The sequence below is a fragment of the Apis laboriosa genome, unplaced genomic scaffold (assembly GCF_014066325.1).
Source record: "Apis laboriosa isolate Shangri-la unplaced genomic scaffold, ASM1406632v1 scaffold112_cov148, whole genome shotgun sequence".
In the NCBI taxonomy this organism is placed as follows: Eukaryota; Metazoa; Arthropoda; class Insecta; order Hymenoptera; family Apidae; genus Apis; species Apis laboriosa.
Genome location: NW_025220865.1, coordinates 6,168,897 through 6,194,448, shown reverse-complemented (window position 1 = coordinate 6,194,448; position 25,552 = coordinate 6,168,897). Strand labels below are relative to the sequence as shown.

The 25,552-nt window shown below is 21.8% G+C and overlaps 1 protein-coding gene across 1 annotated transcript; it reads right to left on the bottom strand.

Annotated features, from left to right (window-relative positions):
* Positions 1 to 29: 29 nt before the first annotated feature.
* Positions 30 to 24,652, bottom strand: LOC122715092 (proline dehydrogenase 1, mitochondrial). The gene is made up of 11 exons (XM_043937020.1): positions 24,084 to 24,652; positions 7,506 to 7,714; positions 6,939 to 7,120; positions 5,534 to 5,598; positions 5,145 to 5,329; positions 4,658 to 4,832; positions 3,974 to 4,084; positions 3,761 to 3,892; positions 3,259 to 3,458; positions 2,925 to 3,013; positions 30 to 2,793 (listed from the first exon to the last, which is right to left on the bottom strand). Exons 1-11 carry the CDS (start codon positions 24,387 to 24,389, stop codon positions 2,588 to 2,590), a joined length of 1,860 nt encoding a protein of 619 aa, XP_043792955.1. The 5' UTR covers positions 24,390 to 24,652; the 3' UTR covers positions 30 to 2,587.
* Positions 24,653 to 25,552: the final 900 nt, after the last annotated feature.

Sequence of the window (25,552 nt, the reverse complement as noted above, 5' to 3'; positions counted from 1 at the left end):
TATATATATATAGTAGTCTTTCTCTAAAAGAAAGTAAATTTCGCGAAAGAACATTATTATAGAGAATATTATTTTTAGATTACATTTATGTGAACTACACATAAATTGATACTAATAACATCCAGTGTTGAAAACAACGTGGTATACACTGCATTGCATTACTTTCATTATAAATATATTATTCACACACAAGTAAGTATTTGTCATATTCGAGCCAAGAAAAAGTATAAGTTTATTCTGGCAGTAAAATGTACGTTCTTGCAAACGTTTTTGTATATATATTTATATGTTGACCCATGCAATATCGCACGAGGATAATAATTATTTTTTTTTCCTTCTCTATTCTTTTTATTAATCTCGTGTCATTGCCCTGTATAAATCCTACCTCAATGGTGATGACAATTCAATCCATCATGGTATACAGTTTTATACTTATGGCATAGAAGTTTTTTTGTAACATTAACTACCTAAATTATTGTCATCATCACGAGACATAGAAGTTATCAAAGTATCGACGTAATAGTCGAACACTAAGACGTAACAAATAGAATTATAGCTAAATCACTCGCATTCAGCATACCATTAGCACATAAAAACATTTAGCTATAGCATGTATAACTTTAACAATGCCCCTTTATTCGATTAAATTTTTCTCTTAGGTTTGCAAATGTAACATGATAATCTAATATTTTTCTTAATCTCAATAAAAAAATCACATCTTTAAGAAACGTGGACTGTTCTACAAAACATAATACTTTTTCGAATTAATTGGAAATACAAACTGCGTACACGATTCTAAACGCAATTACAATAAAATATAATAACACAAGAGATCATGAAAAAATGTATGTTTGTATATATTACAAAATTAGAGATCTGTTAACAACAGACAAACTTTCATATTTAGTAAAAAAAAATCCTGCAAAACAAAAGCACACTATTCTGATTTTTATAAAAAATACTGATAAGAAAATATCGAAGTGTTATTCAAAGTGTTATACGTGAAAATTATTCACCATAGGTCGAATTATTTTCATTGCTAGCGATAAAAATAATATTTTTATCGAATAAAACTTAACAGTCTTCTGGTTGAATGTTGAAATACTGCAGAACAAAAAAGTGTGTTAATATAAAATTAAATTTGTGTGAACGCTATATGTATATATACATATATATATATATACACACGTTTTTTTTTTTGAATAAATATAAAACAATTTTTATTAATTGAAACTCGACAAAAATTTATTGTTTATAAATTATAAAGCTTTCAGCTGGTATTTAGTTTTCTTAAAAAGAAAAATTATTAAGAATGATATATAAGCCATGAGATGTAGAAACAGCGTCATATATTCATGAATATTATTATCTCGTCTATTGAGAAAGCAATATTAGGCTGAAACATAGTGAAATAAAATGCAATTCTCTACGTGTATATTTTCTTTCAATTCCGTTTCATAGTTTATCATTGTTTCAGTCCAACATTACTTAACATGCGTAGTAATTGCACAAATAAAAATGGCTCTTACATTATTATTCATCCATACCAGAAATTTAATAATGTTTTTCCAAATATTTCCAAATATTTACTTATTAACAAATTACGGAAAAATTTTTTTCTATCTTTTGTTTTTTTTTTCTTTTTTTTTTTCTTTTTCTTTTTTTTTATTTTTTTTCTTTTTTTTTTTTAATAATGAGCAAATATTTCTGATTAAACAGAAATTCATTATGACTCGTAATTTGCCAATACTAGCAACTTTGGTAATATCTGTTTCTGGTAACTACGCACAAAATATTATGAAACTAGAAGCGAATGTTCATTCCACGCGAGTATTTTAACTTAGTTAAATAGAGCTATATCGATTTAATTTTATGTTTGTTTATACTTTCATATGAGAAATCATATATATACATATATAATATATATATAATGATGAAATATATATATATAATATATATATAATATATATATATAATATATGTATATGTAAACAATACTAAAGTATATAAACATATATTCATCAAACACTTTCGCTATAAATAATCGTGCACGCACGCACTACGAGATTCTTAAATAAAATATAAAACACAAAAATATAGTAAGTTTCAGACAAAGGAGGTATATTTTTTTAATTAGAAATATATCGATCTATAATTAGAAATATATCGAGCTATAAAGCTACTTCGTAGAAACAATTTATAAAAAAATGATCAACATTAAAGATCATTGCTAATAAGATTATTTTATACTCGAAGTACCCCAATTATTTTCTTCCTTTGTAAAAAAAAAAGCAGTATTAAAAAATATACATTAAATAAAACATATTCAAATATAATATTGAACATACACATAACGAGCAATGAACATAGTTCTACCACATGGTGCGATATTGAGCAGTTTGCACTTGATAATATTCACACTAAGGCAATTTTGTATAATGAATAACACTGCATATTTCTTCCATTCACTCTCACGCGCGAGCATTTGCTCTGCGTACCACAAAGTCTTTTTTCTTTTGAATAATTTACAATCACTACTTAAGTTTGATACTTAAAATCTGTCTGTGCAAACGAAACGACGAGCTGCTCAGACGGGAGTATAATTTCCTTTCGGTTTGTAAAATATCTGCCCACTCGCGAAACGCCTCATAATTTCAGTTAATAACAGACGTTTTTCTTTCCTAATTTTTTTAAGTATACCTCGGTTCTCTTGTGCACGTCGAGAAAGATATGGTAATACTTCTTTGACTGGACCATAAGGAATATATTTGTATGCTGAATATCCAGATTGGCCTAAAAATATTATAAATTGATTATAATAAAACATTAAATATATTACGTAATATTAAATTACGTAGGAAAAAATTTTTGAAGGTAGAAAATAAGAAATTTTTTTAAATCTTTATTATAAAAAACATACATACCTAATGGAAATGTTATGTAGTCACACATTCCTAATAACTGACCAAAACAAATCACTTTATCTTCTGGCGAGATTCCTATCTCCTTCATTCTGTTTCATGATAACATATTTTGAATAATACCATGAATATATATAATAATTTAATAAATTTAATAATAATAGTATGTCTAATATATAATATATATCTTATAAATAATATTATATATGTAAATAATTTTTTTTAATTATTTTTTTAATACATTCGATGCAAATATTTAATTGTAAAGTTCTTATCATTATTAACAAATATTAAAAAATATAAAATAATAATATAGAAAATATTTTATAGTACATACTTTTCTATCGCAAAGCGTACTGTATCTTCATTGTGTGATGCAACCATAATTCCGATTTTCTTTGGATCTTCTCCTTTATCTTTGTATTGTTTCATCCGCCTTAAGCATTCCATTAAAGTTCTATGATAAGAATCAGTTGTAGCTTCGTATGTAGGATTTGTTGGATCAGGATAACCCATCGCTGCGGCTCTTGCTCTTTCCTACATTAAATTTTTTTCAACATAATCAATAATACTTTTGCTGTCACTGATTTAAAATTATGTTTTTTCTTAAAGTATATAGTTTTAAACGTACATGTATATATCTACTAAATTTATATATTTAATTTTTGTAAATATATTTTCATAAATATATATATAATAGTTATTATTATAATAATTACTATTTACTAATTAATATTTTAAACTTTAATTATTTTTTTTCATTTTTGTTGATATATTTTGTCATAATTAAAATTAATTTTCTTTTTTACATAAGAAAAAATCTCATAATGAAGAATTACCTGTTCAATATACGCGCCTCGAACGAGTTTAGCACCAAAGTAGAAGTTCTGACGTTCAGCCTGTTCTAGATCCGTTTTCACTTCATTAAAAGCCTCTTGCAAGTATGTCTGGTACGTATTGAACACCACGGCCTAGGAAGTAGACCATTTGGGTTTAGACCACTGAAAATTTACTAAGTGATAATATCACATCTACAGAGACAAAGCATTTACCTTACGTGTATTGTACTTGCGCATCATCTCCAACGTTAATCGCGATATCGCAGGTTGGAAATACGTTTGTTCGGCATCTATCATTATACGTACGTCTAATTTATCAGCCACCTGTAATAAAAGTTAGCAATTCTGTCTTTGCTAACAAACTAAATTTCTTCTTTATATATTTTCTATAATAAGAGATAAAAATATTGAGAGCCTTTTTTTCTTAAACATAAAGTATTTTATACAACGAAAAATATTAAAAAATAAAAAAATATTAGTTTGAAAATTTAGACAAAATTTAATAATTTTATATTTTTCATATTACACTTCTATGTTACAATTGTAAATTTTATTATATTTTTTTTTACGATAACATTTTTTATTTTTTATAAATATAGCACTCAATACTTTTTACTCAAATATTTTAATTCTTTTTTAATATTAATAAAAAATTATATTATTGCATCAAAAAAAAAAAAGATTTAAATATATAAAAAATACAATTAACATAATATCATATTGAATAGAACATATTTAACATAATATCATAACATAGAAAATTTAAAATCATTCAATTTTGTCTTGAAAAATATTTTATTCTATTTTTAATTGTTTTAAAAATAGCCAATTATTTGGCATTCCGTATTTCATTCTTTTTTTTATATTTTTATATTTTATATTTTTATATATTCATACCGTGACGATATTATTGAGACGTCTTATCATATTTCGGAACATTTCCTCTTCTTTGGACGTAAGCTGTGACATAAGCCTAACCATCTTTCCTGTTTTAATGTCTGGTACTTGGAACGTTTCGCTGAGCTCGTAGTTCTCATCTAGAATACCACTCCATGGGAACAAGTGAATGACACTATAAAAGAAAATGAATTTCTTGATTTAAAGAAGAAAAAACATGTCATTAAAAAATATATATAAAAAAATATTAAAAAATAAAAATTTTAAATTAGGAAATGTGTTCGTAACTTTTATTGGAAAATAAAAAAAAGAATAAAAAAGAAAAGAGAAAAAATAGAAAATAAAAAAAAAATGATAATTTATAAAAATTAATAATAAGTAACTATTATATATCGATAGGAAATAAAGAAAGAAAATATTAATTTATTTGAATAATTTTCATTTTCTAAACAATAGCAATTTTCAATAGCAAACAATAGCAAATTACCCTTCTTTATCCGATTGAATTTTTTGTAGAAACTTTTGTACTGTTTCTTCATCTTTGATGTGTGCTTCCTCAAATTTTTTCATAAAATCATCTGGCTTGGCATGATGAGTTAAAACAGCGCCTTCACCACCAACTACATCCGACATATATTGTCGCGCTCGCATAATTACTTCTGATAGTTGAAGCTAAAAAAATATACAATTATTTGAGACACTATTCATTTATTCATTTTTCATAAATATATGAATAATAAAATAATAATAGATTTCAAAACTAATTTTCGTTATAAAAATATAAAAAATTATTTGATCAATATAACATAGTATTAGAAAGTTATTTTTTTTATATTTATCAATAAAAGATTTTATTTGTTAAGAAAATTTATTTACCAATAATTGTGGACGGCCAAGAGCAGTTAATTTAACAGCGGTAAAGCCAACTCCCATTGAAGCACCTATATAAAAATGAATTGATGAAATAATATCAAACAATATATGATATTAAAATTGATAATAAGAAAATTATTTCAGGAAAAACGGATAAAAGGATTAAATAAGGAATTATAAAAGAAAGGACTTTTTCTTCTTACCAATTTTATCTTGCAATCAGTTGAAATTTAGAATTCAAGAATATTAGGTTCAGGATTTTCTGAATGATTCACTTGATTCTCTGTAATTAATTTATTTTTTATAAATAATCATAAAACTTTTTTAACTTAAAAAGTAAGCTTTGTTTTATATTTATTTTATCGTTGGAAAAAAAAATTATTTTTTTATGATATTTCTTCAATGAAATTTATATTATACATAAAATATTAAACAATTTTTAATTATTTTTTAAATAATTAATATATTTTATTAATTTACAATAAATGAAATGAATAATTTTTTTTTATTTCTTTTCATTCGAAGAAACAAAATAATGAATTTATCATTTTATAAAAATAACATCAGGCAATTATTTCAGACTATAGAGTAACTACGCAATTCAAACGATGAAAAAATCTTTTGGGTAAACCACCGTTAAGTCACGTTATTGGTTGCATGATTGAATAAAAGATTCTCTAAAGATATTTATAGATAGTTTTCGAGGTCTTGATTTGTAACAAAATTTTAGAATTCCATTGCCAAAAATTTATCTATTTATCATATTCAAATCAATTTTTTAAATTTAAATTTTTGTTAACTTATATTTCTAATGTAATTAAAACATTAAATAATATATAATTAAAACTTATTATAAATTTTTTAAAAATGTATGCATAAATATAAGAACGATTAAAAACAATTGATTAAATATATTTAATAATGCAATTAAACTAATTATTTAGAAATTTTAAAAATCAATATAATATATACAATATAATAATTCGATTAGTTAGTTATTTTTTTTAAATTATTGCAATTTAATCAATGGGCAATGTTCAATATTTTGTATCGAATTCTTTAAGTTAAATTGCAATGATTTATGAATTGCCAATAAATTCTTTCGCGATAAGCGTTAATCTTGAAAATTTATAACGTTTATTAATTTTATGCAATCGATCATAAAAAACTGAAAACAAGTACGAGAAAAATTGAAAAAAATGTCGCTTTGGATGAATTAATCATTCAATGAATTAATTATTATTTATAATTAATTTCTTTTTCTTTTCATTGCATTCCATATCATTCTATAAATTTTAAAAGAACAAGTAAAGAATAAGTAAAACTTTACTGTATATATTTGATTAGATATATTGAATAAATTTTTCTATTTGAAAAAAGAAAAGCAAAATTTTAATAATTGACTCACCAGCTACAGATTCCAGACATCTGATAAATATGTCCATATTTCGTTCACAATTAGCTTCGTTAAGATAAAAGTACGTTCTTGCCGAGGATACCTTATACCGACGATCCGCGAATGGTTTTGCGACATGATATTTTTTTAATGGACCTTCCCTTTTTTCATCTCCAGCTTCTGATACGGAACCTCTGTAAATCACAATTATTTATATCATATCAATTAATTTTCATTTATGATTTTTTTATAAAGAGATAATAGAAATAAAAATATCAAAGTTCTATCAATTTTTTTTATTCTTCTAATATCAATTCTATTCTTAGAATAGTTGAATAATTAAACATTTCTTGAAATATTTTTATTTACCATAGAATATATAACAACACTCAAATTTTCTTTTGTTAAATCTTTGTTAAAACGTTAAGATATTATATATTTTATAATAAATTATAACTAACAATGAAAATAAATTTTAGACTGAAAAAAAATAAATAACACGTGTATAATATCTTATAACATATATAATGAGAATATTTTTTTGAATTTTATTAATTTCTTTTTACATTGGACACATACTGCATTTCTCGTCGTTCCGCTTCCTCTTGCGAGATATCTTCTTCGACGGAATAATCAAGAATCGGTTTCACACCGAATTGCCGTAACCTATCTAGGACAGGAGTGATTTGCTGCTCGTCTTCGCCGGCGACAAAGTGGCCGTAAAAAGTTGCTCTCATAAATTTTGTAAAAAGTGTCTCCCCAAGTATTTGCTTGGCAAATTTCATTAACTGGAACAAAACGAAATTTATGAGAAAATTTTTGATATAATTAACAGATTAAAAACGGATCAAAAACAACTATATCATTACAAATTATATTTTTAACAGAAAAATTTTATAGATGATTTGTATGAAATTTTTTCTTTGAAATAGATATTGATACAATTCTTTTTATTCTCAACTGATATGGTAGATTTGTATCATAAATTATGTAGTGTATTATGTATTATGTAGATCAAAATAATTTTCGTCTTTTTTTTTTTATTATATTGAAATGTAAATAAATACTAGCAATATTTTTTAGAAAAGAAAGATTTTTGTAAAAAGAAATTTAAAATAAAAAAAGAGAAAAAAGAAGATTCAAATTTAATTTAGAAAATGAATTGCTACAAAATAATAAATTTTGTTAAAAAATATAATAGATTAAATTCGTATCTTAATTAAATTAGAAAATATTTTTTTCAAGATATTATGTTTGTTCGAAAAAGAGAATCTTCATGATCTAGTTCACCACAAATTGCTATGCATATCGCTCTAATTTCTACTAAATTTATTATGTATTTTTGTACTTTTGTACAGATAAAATTGCAAAAACGAATTATCAAAAAATATTTACTCAAATATCAAATAATTTCAAAAATATAATATAATAAATATATAAAAATGATATAATTCATCAAATTACAAAATGTATAAAAAATCATTTATAATACTTATTTTGTATCTCTACATAAAATCACGTGAAATTGCAAAATACAAAAACGATCATAAATGTCGAATTGAAAATAGTGATACTAATTTGAAAAATCATAAAAGTGATATACTACACATTTTATTCTCTGAAAAATTTGCTTGCGAAATTGTTATATAAGGTTAGAAATTACATCATGAATAATATTTTACAATGATTATTATACTGTGGTTAATTTCGCAATAAAAATTCACGTTTCAGTATGTTCAATTATCATAAAAGTTATTGGTAAAAATTACATGTCATGTCACTAGATTATATTTTTTCGAAACTACTTAATTTCTCAGTCAATTTTTCATAACAATATTTCTAAAAATGATGAATAAATAATAAAAGATGGCGAATATATAATAAAAATTCTAAAATAATAATAATGAGTTCAAAATAATTATATTTTTTGAAATTGCAAATTTTTTCATTTTTACTATGCTTTTTACTTTCTTTCTTTTAATTAAGAAATATTTTACGAGTAATTCGTATTTATATATAAATTGAAATTTTTCTATATATTACTTATAATATAATATTATACTATTATAATATTCTATATATTATTCTATATATTCTGTATATTAAATTTTGACTTAAAAATTCAAAGTCCAAGTCTAAGTTCAATTACTGAAACTGTTTAGAATTCCAATTGAAAAAAAATGTAATTTACAAGTTCTTTGTAATATAATTTGCACAAGTTCTTACGTAAGTTTCGTATTTGCGTGAAACAGAAGTAGATAAGTAGTCAAGAACCAATTAAGATTTTGAATGATATTTTTTTATATTAATAATATTTTCAATATTTTATTTAATAATATTTATATATATATATATATATATATATATATAGAGAGAGAGAGAGAGAGAGAGAGTTGAAATTTTGTAAACATGCAATTTCATATATTAAAACAGAAAATTAAAAATTTGAAAATTTGAATAAAATTTCTATGATATTTTGTGTAATAATTTTTTTTTTGATAATAAATTTAATAACAGTATTCTTTTATGTTTGACGATTTTATTATTAAAATTATTAAATTTAATTAACTAATTTATTATTTATGCAAATAGAATAAAAGATGACACATTCTTAGTAAAAATTCGATTTCAGTAAGCGAACACAATAATGATCTGATACTTGACACAGAAATTCCAAGACGTCATTCTATAGTGATGTAATACTTGATCTTTAAATGATCTTCTTATTGAATGAAAGGTTTTAAAGATTTAAAATTTAGAGCATGAATTTTCAAACTATAGATCACAACTCTAAAGAATTGTATGAAGTAGTTTTAAAGGATAATTATTTACAATTTTATATATAAAAAAATATATAATAAAAACTATTAACACTTATATAAATTTTATTAAAAAATTAATTTCTTATTTAAATTTTTGAATACAATAAACTATTTAATATCAATTATTCATGAACGCAAATATCAACGAGCATTTGTTAATAAATTGTCATATGATAGTTTAATAACAAATGAAATTAATCTCATCAAATAAATGCCTAATGTATTACAGGTGTAATTACAAGTGCCAAACCGAGTAAAATATGCAGTATAAAAATAGATTTAGATCTATGAATGATATAGTTGGTTGAGTAATCAAAAAATATTATGAAACTCGTTTCATTCTATTAACTGGAATAATTAAGTATAATAATAATTAATTTGTTTGACCAATATCCTAAGCATTTTTATTTGATACCATACCAAGAACAATATCTTCGTCATGTAAAAATATTTTTGAACTAAATGTCAGTGTCGATACAAAAAAGTGATAATAAGACAGTAAAAGTTACCTTGAAACATATACTACTGATAAAAAATTTGTAATTATTTTTTTCACATTTATAAATGAACAAAAATAAATTAGAAATCATTAAAAGTAATTTTTTTTTAATTTGACAAATTTCTTTACGAATTTTTTTTTACATAAGATTCTAACCTAACTTTTTTCAACTTCAATTTGATCAAATATAAAATTTTAAAATGATCATTTTGATTAAAATACAAATAATATTTTTTATTAAGATTATTAAAGATTGTGAAAAACTCCATGGTATTTACTAAAATTTTATTCAACACAATATTACTAAAAAAACACATTCATCAAAATGCGGACATTGCTCTCGAACCTGTACAGTCGATTTCGTCAATTCGTTTCCGCTAAACACTTTGCATAAACACATGATGGTGAAGGTATTCCATATCAGGTTTTAAATTAAAATTCCTGATGTTGTGTTGATAATTTGTTTATAACAAAAATGACAATTATTCTAAATATTATTACAAAATTATACTGAAATAAATATTAACAATTTTATCAAATACTTTTAGATATTAAAGGAAAATTTGTTGTTGTATTATTTAATTTCATTATTAATGAATATTATTCATAATATAATAATATAATATTATTAATTAATACTACAGATATCAATAATTATTTCATTTACATTAACGAAAAAAATTCTTAAATTCTTCATAAAAAGAAAGAATTCTTTGCAGTGACAAAATTCTAACCTAACTTTTCTTTTCTTAAAATTCTGAATCATGTTAATGATTTCAAACTTTTGATTTGGAAAGATTCGAAACAGACGATTTTTAACTTTTGAATAGCAGTGTAACGGTGATATCCAATGCGAACAGGACATAAGCTATTGATTAGGAAGCATATAGCAGGTCTATGTGAGAACATCTACTTTCTTTACCAGGATCAATACGGGTCTTGGCAAAAATGTTCATCCTTAGACATTAATTGGTAATCGATAACCATTATCATTTTTACGTAATTAAAAAATACGTGACATCGTCTTAAAACTTGATTTTGAATGCAAATATTAAAAGTATTTGTATAAAATCTATTATTCATAGAATCTTTTTATAGAAATCATACTAATAATTTATTAGATCAGTGGTTGCTATTTCTCAATTGATGATTCTATTTTTATTTCATTTCATCTAATGTAAAATTAAATTATTTATAATTTAATTTTATTTATAGTAACTATAAGTATTAATCGATACATTTTTATATATTATATTATGTATCATTCATTCATTCGTTTCAATATTCTTCTAAAAATATCTCATATATATATTAACACTCTGTACATATGTTATAGATAATAGAACTGTTAGTTAATCAGAGATTTATATACATTTAAAAATAACTACCGTTAACCCATTAATGTAACAGCAAATGTACTAAAAGATTGATGGAATATCGAAAATACGTAATAGAGTTTTTCAAAGAGCGATATAAAAGTGATACAAAATAGAAGAAACAATAAGCTCATAATTCGAGAAAAAGTAATTAAATAACAAGAAATTAAAAGAGAAGTAATAGAATAATTAATGGATACTGATAAAATTCATACGAGTTAGCCGTATAACAAGAAACGTAATTAGTGCCTAGAAATAAAACCAGACGATGGTTGTGTGTTGCAAACGAAAAGGGTTGAATGTAATTACGATCGTGTTTCCACATCGATCTGATTCCGCTAGGTTTCACGGGATAATTCATCGTTGAAATCATAGGAATCAACTGTCAAAAGAAGAATTTCCCAATTGATGAATACTTTATTCAATGTTATTTCACAGCCAATAATCACGATTGTTTCAAATTTTTATTATGGCAACTATTAATTTCTTTGAACGTGTAATGAAAAGAAAATACTTGACCATCTGATGGCAAGTATACAATCCACACTTATGTAATGAAGATAGAATAGAATGGGATAAGTAGTCCATAATAGAATCATTATTCCATAAATAATATAATATTAGTGAAAAATAATTCGGATAAAAGTTGATTGAAAGAAATAAATAGTATTTTTATAAACGGATGTTTTTTACAATATTTTGCAACATATCACGAAATTAAGAATAAATTAATAATAATAAATAAACAATAATAAAAAAACGCAACACAATGATTTCTGAAGAAATAAAAAAACAGAATTGTTAAAACAAAAAAATTTCAATTTCAAACAAGCAAGAATTATATATAATTAAAAAAAAAAGAAAAATAAGAATCTTTATATTTTAATATTTTTTAAAAAAAATTCTATTATTGAGGCAAATATAAACATATATAAACATATTATTAGCAATATTTATATTAAAAATAAACTGCATAATATACTCACTAATGTTTTGTTTATGTAACACTGATAAGAAAGTTTTATGAAGATTATTAGAGTTTACCAATGTTATATAGACATACTGATAAGTCTTGCTATAAAGCTATTGAAAATATTAGAAAAGAAGAAATATTTCAAGTGGTATACTTCATAAATTCGGTGATTGTAGAATATTAAATATCAAGAATTATGAATTTTGTATATTAATATATTTTTTTAGAAAAAATTATAATCAATTATGTGATTATGATTCGAACAATGACGATTAAAAAATATCATGACAATACTTCTATTATATCAGCGCAAATATAAGCGATACGGACAATATACAGAATGTTCCATAACTAAGAATGTTCCATAAATAAGAATTATTTTAAATATCTATTTCAATTATCTTAAAATAATGAAAAAAATAATGAAAAAAATAACGGAGATACATTACCGATTTTATAATAAAAAATTTAATTTAATTATAGAATGCATAATAGAAATATGAATCGATGAACTCATCGAATTCATTGGACTATTATATTCATGCATGATTTAGATTTAGAATCAAATTCTTTGTCAAGTATCGATACTTTAATTGTTTATGAAATTAATGAAAAATTTCCCGCGTTTTTTTTGTATTTTATCGTTATTAATAAAAATAAATAATAACAAAGGCAATTCATAACAATTTTACCATCATAACAACCAACCTGTTATAACATCTATTGTAAAAGAAAGTGATAATTTGTTATTTTCATCATGTTGAAACATCATTGGTGAAAATTTATAACAAATATTTCTATTATTGTGATAAAATTGTATACCATTTAGATTTTGATATGTTTTAGATGAATGAGTGACGTTGTTCATGATAACAAAGAAATGTACAAGGGTGTTTTTCCCATTTAATTGGATATTCTGTAAAAAAAAGGGAAACATGCGATGAATGAATACCTGAATATTTTTCCTTTATCTTTCAGAAACAAAAGCTTCTGTTTTTTTCTAAAAATTTTAAAAAAAGAGAAAAACTTGTCCTTCAAACTTTCACCACGACTGGAAAATAATTGAAGTTTCCTTGAATACCAGAGTCTTCACATAAGAAAGAAGATACATACTATTATCCTATAGATTTATTGCAACAATAATTTATAGCTCAAAAATTATTTTTGAGAAAATACAATTTTGAATAGTTTGAATTGTTATTTTTCAACCTTTTCTGAATTATAGTCTTCTTTTGTTATATATTCAAAAGCAATCTTTCCTAAATAAGGAAACCTTTCCTTTTTAAGGTAAAAAAAATTAACCTCTCCTAAAAAAAATTGTTTGGAAGATTCTGTTGCTAAATCTCTTCGAAATAAGTTCTTATTTTTATTAAAGGAAGTTTTAAAAAGTCTTTTTGAAATTTAAAACAATAAAAAAAATCAAACTGGAAATAAAAGCTGATGTTTAAAACATATTAGGATAAGTATAAGAAAGAAATTAGCAAAATCTCAAATAATTAAAGATATTCAATCTTCTTATATTTAAATAAAAGAATCATAAACAAATAGAAATTAATTTGATATTTTGCCATATTTCATTTATGAATTATATTACTTTACTTCAATACTTCTAATAAGATCGTAAAAGTCTCATTAAATACACAGATTCCGCATCTTCTCTTTGTTAGTAATATTTGTTGCGGTAATAAGACTTCTAGCAAAGCATTTCAATGAAATCAAACTTGATTCATTTGGACGCAACGAAAACTTGCGCTTATCGATGAGAACTGTACCTGCGAATCTAATTACCACTCCATATCATAAAGGGAAATTGTAACTTAAACTCTTGAATAGACGGCTTGAATTACCATAAATTGTTAGTATTATTCCAGGAATGCAGATTAAGAAATTTGAAACGATATAGTGCGTATTATGTGTAAATATGTTCCTCTCCTTTTTATCAGATAATCAAGAAAGTTCTATCGTTTCTTTTAATAGAAAAATACGTAATAAGAAAATAAAAGGCTATTTATATATTATAACTTATATAGCAGTTGCAAATGATTATAATTTAAAATTGCAATATATGATGGATTTATAATTATTGCCTATCGTGTTCAATTACAATGAATTCAAAAGATATTTCCAAAAATTTATCAAAAAATAAATGAAATTTTCTTAAAACAAAAAGTCATTTTAATGAATAAAAATTTTTTCTTGCACTTTTTTTTTTTCATTGCAAAAATGTTCACTAATCACTTGATTAATTTTATCAATATATACTTATATTTCAGAATAAGTGAATAAATAAATTTTTTTGTTTCTGAAAATATTCGAATAGACTCGCAATCAAAAGCTATAACGAATGGGATATTGAACAGACGAAGTTACGCGCGAAAATGCTCCTGACTTGGCAATCAAAAGATTTAATGAACGAGAGGATCGAATAGGAGATTTCCGATGTAGAAGATTACTGTACGAGCATTTCAATATATATATATATATGATAATAACTCGAATGATTCAACTCTTTGCATTAGGAAGAGTTTCAATGTTTCGTTATAGAAAAAAAATTTAATATTTTTCAAATATCCACTGCAATAAAATATAAGTAAAATATAATTCATTGTATTGTGTAATTATGTAAAAACAAATAAAATTTTATAAATAATAATTGTAAATAAAAAAAACTGATTTTCAAATCCAAAATCACTTGGAATTTCTTTTAGGTTATGTTAAAAATTTTATATATCGAATATATCGAATTAAATTTGATAATATCTTGTTCAATTATTTCCAATTTTAGCATATACATATTATACATATTATATATATATATATATATACATATATAAGAAAATATTTTATTAGTATATATGTGTTAGAAATTGAATATAACATGATGACACACGATGAAACACGATGAAATTTTATTAGAAATTTATTCTCGAGAAATGCTACTTACAAAACTTGGTTCTGAATGCAAAATATAATTTTACTATCAGTAATTAATCATTGATAATATATTCACTAAACTGCATGAAAACGTGTCTAGCATAATATCCTTATTGTTCGATCGTACGCACTTTTGATGAAAGATTAAGCTTTAATAATCGTATAAAATTTAGGTTCATCATGCACTGATTTCAAGTAATGAATATCAAAAAATTGTTATAATTATAAAGTTATTTTTAAAAAAAATTAAAAAAAAGAAAATTTTTATTCTTCTATTCTCAAATCTCTTCATTTGCAAATACATTAACAATTTTCTACTATAATTTTTTAATTTGTCGATTATCATCGTTACAAGATAAATTCCAAATTGTTTTCAGAATTCAATTTTTGAAATAAATTTTTCCGTATCAAAGCTTTATTATTTATATTATTATTGTATGTCAACCTGCCAGTTGCTATAATTTGAGAAAAAATATGAATGAATGTAATGAATCCAATTGTCGAAAACAACAACTTGGTCGTCAGTGTCTAATGACAACGTGTAATGAGTCTTATTGTCATTGTGACTCTGTTATATGTATTTACAAAAAGATAAATCACATACTATGTGAATTGAAATTAATTAAATTTATTAAATTTAATACAATAATTTCTTTTTAGAATTTTATTTTGTTTTCACATTGAAACATATAGCATTTTTACTCATTACTTTAAATATTGATTATATTGTTCGCTATTAATTACAATATTTTCCTATTATAATATATTATCTGTTTTATGATAGTTATAACAAAAAAGATTTGCTTTTAAATAATTGTTTTTTTCAATTCAATTTATTCAACAAGTAGTAAGTTGAAATAAATTGCAGATTTTTTTAAAAAAATAATTTATTTTTAAAAATACATATATTGCAATATATTGAAGAAAATATGCTAGTTTGTTTTATAATATATAAATATATATAATGAATTTTTAAATCTCTATGCACTGAAATATAAGTGCATGTAAATAATAATAAACAAAGATTTTTGTAGAATCAATCGCAAAAATGAAATTACACTTTTTTTTTTAATTTTTTTTCAACATATAGAAAAAGTCAAATATGTTTACATGTGAAAATTAATGACATTATAATTCTATTACTTTATATTTCACTCCTTCATTTTTTTTCATAAATTTCATTATGAAAAATATGTTATGAAATATTTACTTACTTAATTTTTTTATTTCTTTTTATTTTTAAAATAAAAAAAATTTTATTTTTTAAATATACATTATTAAAATTATATATTTGATATTTCATTTTTGGGAATAAAAAAAGTCTTTGAGAATTAAATGAATAAAAATAATGTTATTTTTTTTCATTAGCTAAAAATTTCCTAGAAGACATTTTGATGACATTAATGATATCAAGAAGAATACAATTCTGAAAACCATTTTATAAAATAGCTTTCAGAAAAATTTCTTCAACAAAAAATAAAGATAAAAGGAATAGAATACAAAATTAAAATTAGTAGTAAATAATAATAAAAAAAATATGGAAATTTGCATAAATTTAAAAGATGGAATGGAAGTAAAAAAAAAGTATCATCTGTAATCATTAATGGGTAAAGTTATTGTGGAAATAATTCCAGTAAGAATCATGATTCACGATTTCTTTTGCACAAAGCTGACCCCTGCTATAAATGCGGTAGCTTCAGACGAACTAGTCGGCCTTGAGACTACTTATCACGTGTCGTTTCAGTTCAATCCAATGAAGAACATTGGTCCGCTTTCTCTCTTTCATTTACTTATACTCGTGTGATATACTCGTGTATAGATAGAAGACAATTATGTGACAAAATCGAATGAGCTTTTTTTTTTATCTATTTTGAAAATAAATAATTATAATTATAATTAAAATTATTTAATTTTAAAGCGTGATTAAAATTTATCACGCTTTAATTGAATATTTTTCAATTATTTTTTTTAAATAATTATTTCTTTTATTTATTAATAATTCTAATATTTGTTGTAATGATTAAAATATAAATAAATTATTATTTTACTTTTTGTAAAAATAAATAATTCAAATTTAAATCTGCTATTATTTAGATTAAAATTCATAATATATTTAATAAAAGAAAAATCATTCGAATTCTACTATGAACACGCTTGCGCACGCGCCATGTATATCCGTCACATTTATGCGAAGAGCATAGCGATGCAAACGTGCTATTAACACGCGATTCGATCAGTATGTGCAACGCGGTCGTAGATACGCCGTTTATGGCAAGATTTCGAAATAGTGTTCTATCGTCTGGTAACCGTCTGAAGCAAGTTTATAGTCAAGTACCTTGAGTACGACTCACTGCACTTTGTTTTAACATTTCAGGATTAAAAAACATCGCGTAAATGAAGAAGTAAACATACGATGTGAATTGTATAGTGCACTAACCATTCTTCATTCTCCTTCTCATATATTCACGCTTTCTACGTAACAACATTGTTATAATAGTGTAATAATATGATATAACAATTTCTATTCATTCATATATCATAAATTAATACTTAAATTTTTTGTGTCTTGTGAATTCGTTGAAATATTTATGGCACAAATTCATAGAACATCTGAAAAACGGAATGCAATGTAATTAATCTCATAAAAATCTATTTAATTGATTGCTCTGATGAATTTGTAAGAATATTAATTTATTAAAAAATGTATCTATTATAATATATATATATATATGCAATCTAATAATTCAACAAGAGAAATTAATATACATTAAAATAAAAAAGAAAAAAACAAAAATGGTAAAGAAAATTGAGTTATATTAAGATTATTAAAACTGATATTAAATAGGTTTACTTAGAACCATATATATATATATATATATATATATATATATATATATATATAAATATGTAGATATTTTAATATTAATTTAATATTATTGTAATATGTATTACAATAATAATTAAATAATTAAATAATATAATTAAATAATATCATTTAATATGTTTTAATTCTTTGTCACATACAATAAGAATATTTAAAATGTTAAATAAAATAGTAAATAAATAAATAATAAAAATAATAATAAAGTGTAAAATAAAAATAATTTTAATATTATTTTTTGAAAAAATTATGAAAATAAGATAAATTTATAATGTATATATAAAAATATATTCAAAAAAATATGTATTTAAAAATTTTAATATGTGCAAATATTTATGTAATTTAAAAAAGAGTACATATTATTAATAAAAGCGATCATTGTCGATTAACTTCGACATTGCCCGTTTAGAGAAATTTTTATCTCAGAATTATTAATAATAGAAATATGAATCTCTCTTTTTAATTCTTTGCAATCCAAACTATATTTAACATTTTGTTTTATCAGATTTAACTGTTTTAACAATTTAATAATTTAATTGTTTCTATTGTAATTTATGATTTATTTATATATTTATAATATTTATATGACTAAAAATATATTTTTATAATTAAAAAAATTTAATAATATAAAAAAATATAAATAATATAATAAAAATAAATAATATAATAAAAATGCGATTAAAAAAAATATATTATAATAAAGATACAAATAGAAATTATAAAATACGTACAAGTTATCGAAAAATGTAACATAAAACTTTGAATAAAAAATTTTTAATTTGATAAATTTTAATTAATTATGAATTTTTAAAAATTCTAAATTTTTCAAATTTTGTTTCTTAAATTTTTATATTAAATTAATAAATTAATTAAAATTTAATAAATTATATAAATTATATTATATATTTAAACTTATATATTGTATAAAATTTTATTGCATTATATATTATATATATTGTATAAAATTTTCATATCCATATTTATTCAAAATATTTTTAAATTTTGAATGATGAACTATTCGAATGAATTATTTCGATTAAATTATTTTTTCAATTTTCTATATAATATTATAATAATTCATCATATATAATTGTAAATTTCTATTTGTATTAAATATGAAATATTTAGAAAAATATTTAGTTTAGCAAAATTTATTATTATTATAAATATGTATAATATATTTTATATATGTTATAACATTATAATAACATAAATTCATGATAATAATTTCTGGAATTATGACAATATATATCATTTTCAGATTTATATTATATTATATTATATAATATTATAATATAAATATATAAATAACATAATATATACATTATGCAATATTTCAAAATTACAAAAGTGAATTATCATTATTATTTAAAAGAAATAAATAAAATAATAAAATAATATAATAATATAATAACAAAAAAAAATAAAATAATATTATATAATTCAAAAAAATATAAAAATAATAAATCTAATGGTCGATGAATACTAGTATAAATAATTGCATAGTAAGAAAAGATTTTATTTTTTTTTTTAATTTAAAAGTAGAAATATTATTTCGTTTTATATTTCAATATTGAATAAAAATGATTTAACTAATTAAAACTATTTCCTGAATTAAAACAAACATTTAAAAAGCTTTAGAATAAAGATAGAAATCAAAAGATATAAATTATCTATAAATTATATGTAGTCACATACTAAATCCTATTTGATCTACCACCTTTAATTTGCATTACTATCAAAGACACATATTATTATATTACGAAATAATATCTTTTATATACGTACCCAATAATCATTTTTCTTTATTTTTTTTTAATATATTAAATATTAATACGATGTTTTTGAAAATTATTAGTTTATATATTGCATAATAAAATTAATAGTACCTTAATAACTTTTTTAATTTATTGTTATCATTATTAATTTAATACATGAGTGCTGAACATTAAATAATATATAATATTTTCAAGAAATATATTTTCAATATTTTAATATGCCTTTTACTAAAACTTTTTAATTATAAAATATTAAATTTTTTTAAAGAATTTTTATTATTATAATTTATAAACTATTATAAACTATTAAATAATATATATAAAAATTTCAAAAAATAAAAAATTTATAATATCTCATTATTTCTATCGTATAATTTAAAGAAAATATATAGTAGATAAATAACATATATGAGATGATTCCTCAAGAAAAAATAAAAAAACAAAATAAACAAAATAGTTTTTGAAAAAATTGAGTTTGAAAATTTTCGCGTATGTATGCAATTAAGACTAAAATGTAATTCACTGAAGAATGAATAATATCTACTGTGTTTGTAAACAAAAGTTTGCGGCTTCATAGTCGAGACATTGAAAGTAGTGATAGAAATTTCTTGTAATTTCGGATTCTAATTTTGTAAATCCAAAAATCAAGTTTCGATTCTAATCTCTAAATTGATACTTGAAATTAATTAATACAAAATACTAATTACATGTTTAATAGATGTGCAATGATAAATAAAAACATATCAAAAATTCATGCATTTATATAATTAGATAGGTATAATAAATAGGTATTGCATATGATATAAATAATCAAATATTTTTATAAAAAAAATAGAAATTTAAATAAAAAAATAATATCAGTTACTAGGATTAAGATATTCATACGAAAATTATTAATAAAATTTCATAAATGATCATGATGTTATTTGATGTCATTTTATGATTTAACATTTAAATTATAAGATTAAAAAGCATAAATTATAAAATTAAATTATAAGATTAAAAAAGCAGAATCAATTAATTACACGCATATAAAACTTAGAGAATTTTTATTTAACTGACATATTTAATTTATTATCATAATTTAAATAAATTAAAAAGAAATCACTATATAATTATTAATTATATTTAATTTTATTATTTCTATTACGAAAAAAACTCCATATATATTTTATATTAGATATTAATTATCTATTTTGTTTTATCAATACAATAAATAAATTGGACATATATTTGAAAATTAATTTAAAAAATAAATATGGCACAAATATCAAAATAAATATTTCTCGAATAATTATATTGCAAAAAGACAATGCTTGGCTCCGTTGTCCAAGAGTCTGAAATGAAGACGCTAAGGAATCATGTCGCACTTTAAAAATCAATAATAATCAATAAAGTGTGGGAAGGTTTATATATTCAGGATAGGAAGTGAATTATCAAATATCTATATATATATATATATATATACGCATTCTTCTATTAATGCATTAATAAAATAGCGTACTATAATTAAATGATAAATTAGTTTTTGTGCAATGATTATATATATATATATATATATATATATATATATTTAATGAATGCAATAATAAAACGATTCTATTAGCCATACACATAACATTTCGGCATCATTCGGAAATAAAACGAAAAAAAAAATTCCGTAGAACTAAAATAAAGAAAAAAATATCATCTAAAACGATTAATCTCTCATTTGTAATTGTCACTTTGCACATTGTTATAACTTTTGTATTGATATAATATAGAATTTTATATTCTGAATTTCATATTCTTTTATATCCTATAATGCAAAATTTATTATTATTATTGTATACATATATAATCCATTTAACATTTACTTTGAAAAAATTTAGTGGTTTTTTCAATAACATTAAATAGTAATACGATACTTGTTAGTGTTATAGATTAACACTTATTGCATATTTCTAAATATCTCTATCACATTAGCGTATTAGTAATGATATTCAGAACAGAACTTAAATAATCCTGTCCTCAAACAAGCATAAAGCCGATGTAAATTAAAATCGATACAATGGCAAAGACAAAATTAATGTGTCACGAATGGGCACAAATATATTTCAGTCTATGATATTTTATAATTTAAAAAAAAATCCTAATTATTTCCAATAAACATATTAAGCATAACAACAAGCATATTTCTTATTTATTATAAAATTTAAAAACATATGAAAAATTCATTTTCTAAATAAATTTCCTATATAAATATTCTATATAAAAGATTTATAATTTAAAAAAAAACATTTTTTAAAAATATTATTAAATCTAATAAGAATTCATAATTATCAAAAAATAAATTATAAATAAATTATAAATTAAAAAAATATTCCTATCATACAATTCGTTCAATTGTTTTATTTAAATTAATCACCAATAAATAGAAAAAAATATTTATATTTTATATTTAATATAATAATTATAAATTATTTTATAAAATTATATGAATATAGAAATATTTTTAATAGTAAGAAATATTTTATATAAATTCTTGATTATATTATTATTATATTATTTGAAAGTAAATTAATAAATTTAATTACAATTAAAATACGCTAGAAAAAAAGTTTACGTTTATATAGTAATAGTAACATCTCGATAGCTTACCAATGAACTTATATAGATTTTTACAATCCACTATACACGACCGATTTCTTTGATGTTACGTAATTGACTACCACATAAGTTTGCGACAAAATTGTTAGCTCAATTCAATGTATTAAGCATTACTAAAATCAATAATGCGCCACGTCATATAAATTGTCTATGAATTCTGATGCTATTGATAAAAAGTCACTGTTTCACCTGATAAGTAAAAATTTCTTTTTTACATAAAAATTTAATGAATAAAAATTTAGTCGAAATATATTCAAAATGCTATTTCTTTGAAAAGAAATAAGAAATCGATTAATCGATGCTTCCGTTTTAAATATATTTTAGTATTTTATTCGATAGTACATTCTTCCGACATCTATACATATTGTGTAACGAACAAATAGAAACTATAAACAACTTCCTTCCGGTAATATAAAATAACATATAAATCCTATTTGCATAATTTTTCACGAAAAATTAAATTTTATTCTTAGAGTTGAATTTAATCAATTTTATTAATATCTAATTTTGTATGTATTTCATCTTTTTCATTAAAATAAAAATATTACAATTTCAATTTTAATTATTAAAAATTTCAATTTCATTGATTGATTTTTCAATTATATATATAATTCATATAAAGATAAAAAATTTCATTAATTCAAAATCATTTTAATTAACAACTACAATTATTTTAATATAATAAAATATTTATGATGAAAATTTAAGTTATTTTAATAAAATTATTATTAATATATATATACATATAATTTATGTATGAAAAAATTATTTTAAATATAAGTAATAATATCAAATAAAATAGAAATTTTTATATTCTTCATGTTATGCATGATTATATCACATGATCTAAATCAATATTTTATTATATTAAATATTATAGATTAAAAATTTTTAAATGATAAAAAAGATTTAAAAATATTTCATTAAACATAAGAAAAATATTTTTTTGAAATTTATATTAATAAATTTATCTATGCATTTTCTTGACAAATATTATAAAAGTACGAAATTTTACAACTTTTTAATGATAATATTAATATTAAATATATTAAATATGTAATTTATTTTAATAATATAAGGAAATAAGAGGAGAAGAGAAAGAAAACTTTATAAAGAACAATCACATGTCATATTATTTCATATCGTTATATGTCATATGAATAATTTATATCTAATAAATATATAATATGTAATTTGCAAAATAATCATGTAGAACATTAAATTAAAATGATATTAAAAACTTACCTTCATATTGTTCTCAACAATATATTCGATCGAACATAGTTGATAAACGACGTAGGCACGAAGCAGTTCTTTCGTGGTTTTACTTTTAAAAGCAGCAATTGGATCGTTAAACTTCAAATCCAAAGGATCAATCTGTCGTGGAGCCGGCTTCACGTCAGTAGTAGTGCCGGTGTATTCACGTTCGTGCACCTGCACCAACTGCACCGATGGCTTCGTTATGTTCTCGAGAAACCCAATAGGAAGTGGTAAACATTTCCTTAACTTTTTACCGGCACTGCAACGCGGCACCGTTCTCAAAAACGCCATACCTGGCCGTCGCGTGTCTAATGTAAGAAATGTCAGCAATGAGACGCTCTATTTAGAAAATTTGCAACCCGCCTACCGCTATAATTTTTGTCTTTTGAGTTTCACTGAAAAAAACTAACGGGCAGAAATATGTAAATGTTTCAATTTAAAACGTAAATTGGGCAAGGCAATTTTCTTAGTGAGAAACGGGGTAAATCCAACTTGCTACGATCGAGTCGGAGACCCCAATACCAATAGAGGTATCTCGTCAAAGTTTAGACCGAATCACAAGGTGGGGTACTTGTAGACATCCAGCGACGTACAAGTCAAACGCTTACCTTCCGACAATACTGTTTGTAATATAAAATCTATACAAAATACTTGCTTAAAAGCAACTTTAAAAAGCATATAAATTTTTCAAAAGAGATTCTTTTTTATTTTATTACAAATATAATGCAATTAAGTGAATTTCAATTGTTGTACGTTGCCCCAATTATCATACCGTAACAATAGATACTAGTTCTCTGATTGGTTCGTTGCAGAGGTGTGTTCAGATTGCTGTTCATGACTGGTCGGTTAAATTTTGGGAAATGCCAATAACTGCGCTATCGTATAACGCGCACAGTGGCGCAAAACATGTTTTATATTACCCTGAACTACATAATTTTATTTAATTGTGATATATATTCTAATATCTTATTTTAATTCTCTACTTATTCAAATTATGAATAATACATAAAATAATTTTTTTATATAGTTTTTTTTATTTTTAATTATATAAAAATATTTGAATAATTTTAAAATTATCAATTTTTAAAAATCGAATGTCATGTAAATAATTAGTTATTTTATAATATTTATAAATTAGTTGTAATTAAATAAATAATTATTCAATAACATCTTTTATTTATATATATTATAATATATAAAAATATATTTTAAAACTATTGATTGATAAATATAAGTATTATGGAATGAAAATATAAATATATATATGATATAAAATACAAAAGGAATATAAATAATTATAATTAATTATACAATTCTATATATTTCAAATAAATTTTTCTATATAAAGTTTATTGCAACACTTACAACACTTGAAATAATAACAATTTATATAATAGTATATAAAATAGTATAAAATATATAATAATCAAAATATATTTTGAATTGTATAATTT

Coding starts and splice junctions, on each gene's coding strand:
- LOC122715092 (XM_043937020.1), bottom strand. CDS start 24,389: ATGGCGTTTTTGAGAACGGTGCCGCGTTGCAGTGCCGGTAAAAAGTTA. Junction 5,330..5,533: donor TTGGCCGTCCACAATTATTG/GTAAATAAATTT, acceptor ATATTTTTTTAG/CTTCAACTATCAGAAGTAAT. Junction 4,833..5,144: donor ATTCAATCGGATAAAGAAGG/GTAATTTGCTAT, acceptor TTTCTTTTATAG/TGTCATTCACTTGTTCCCAT.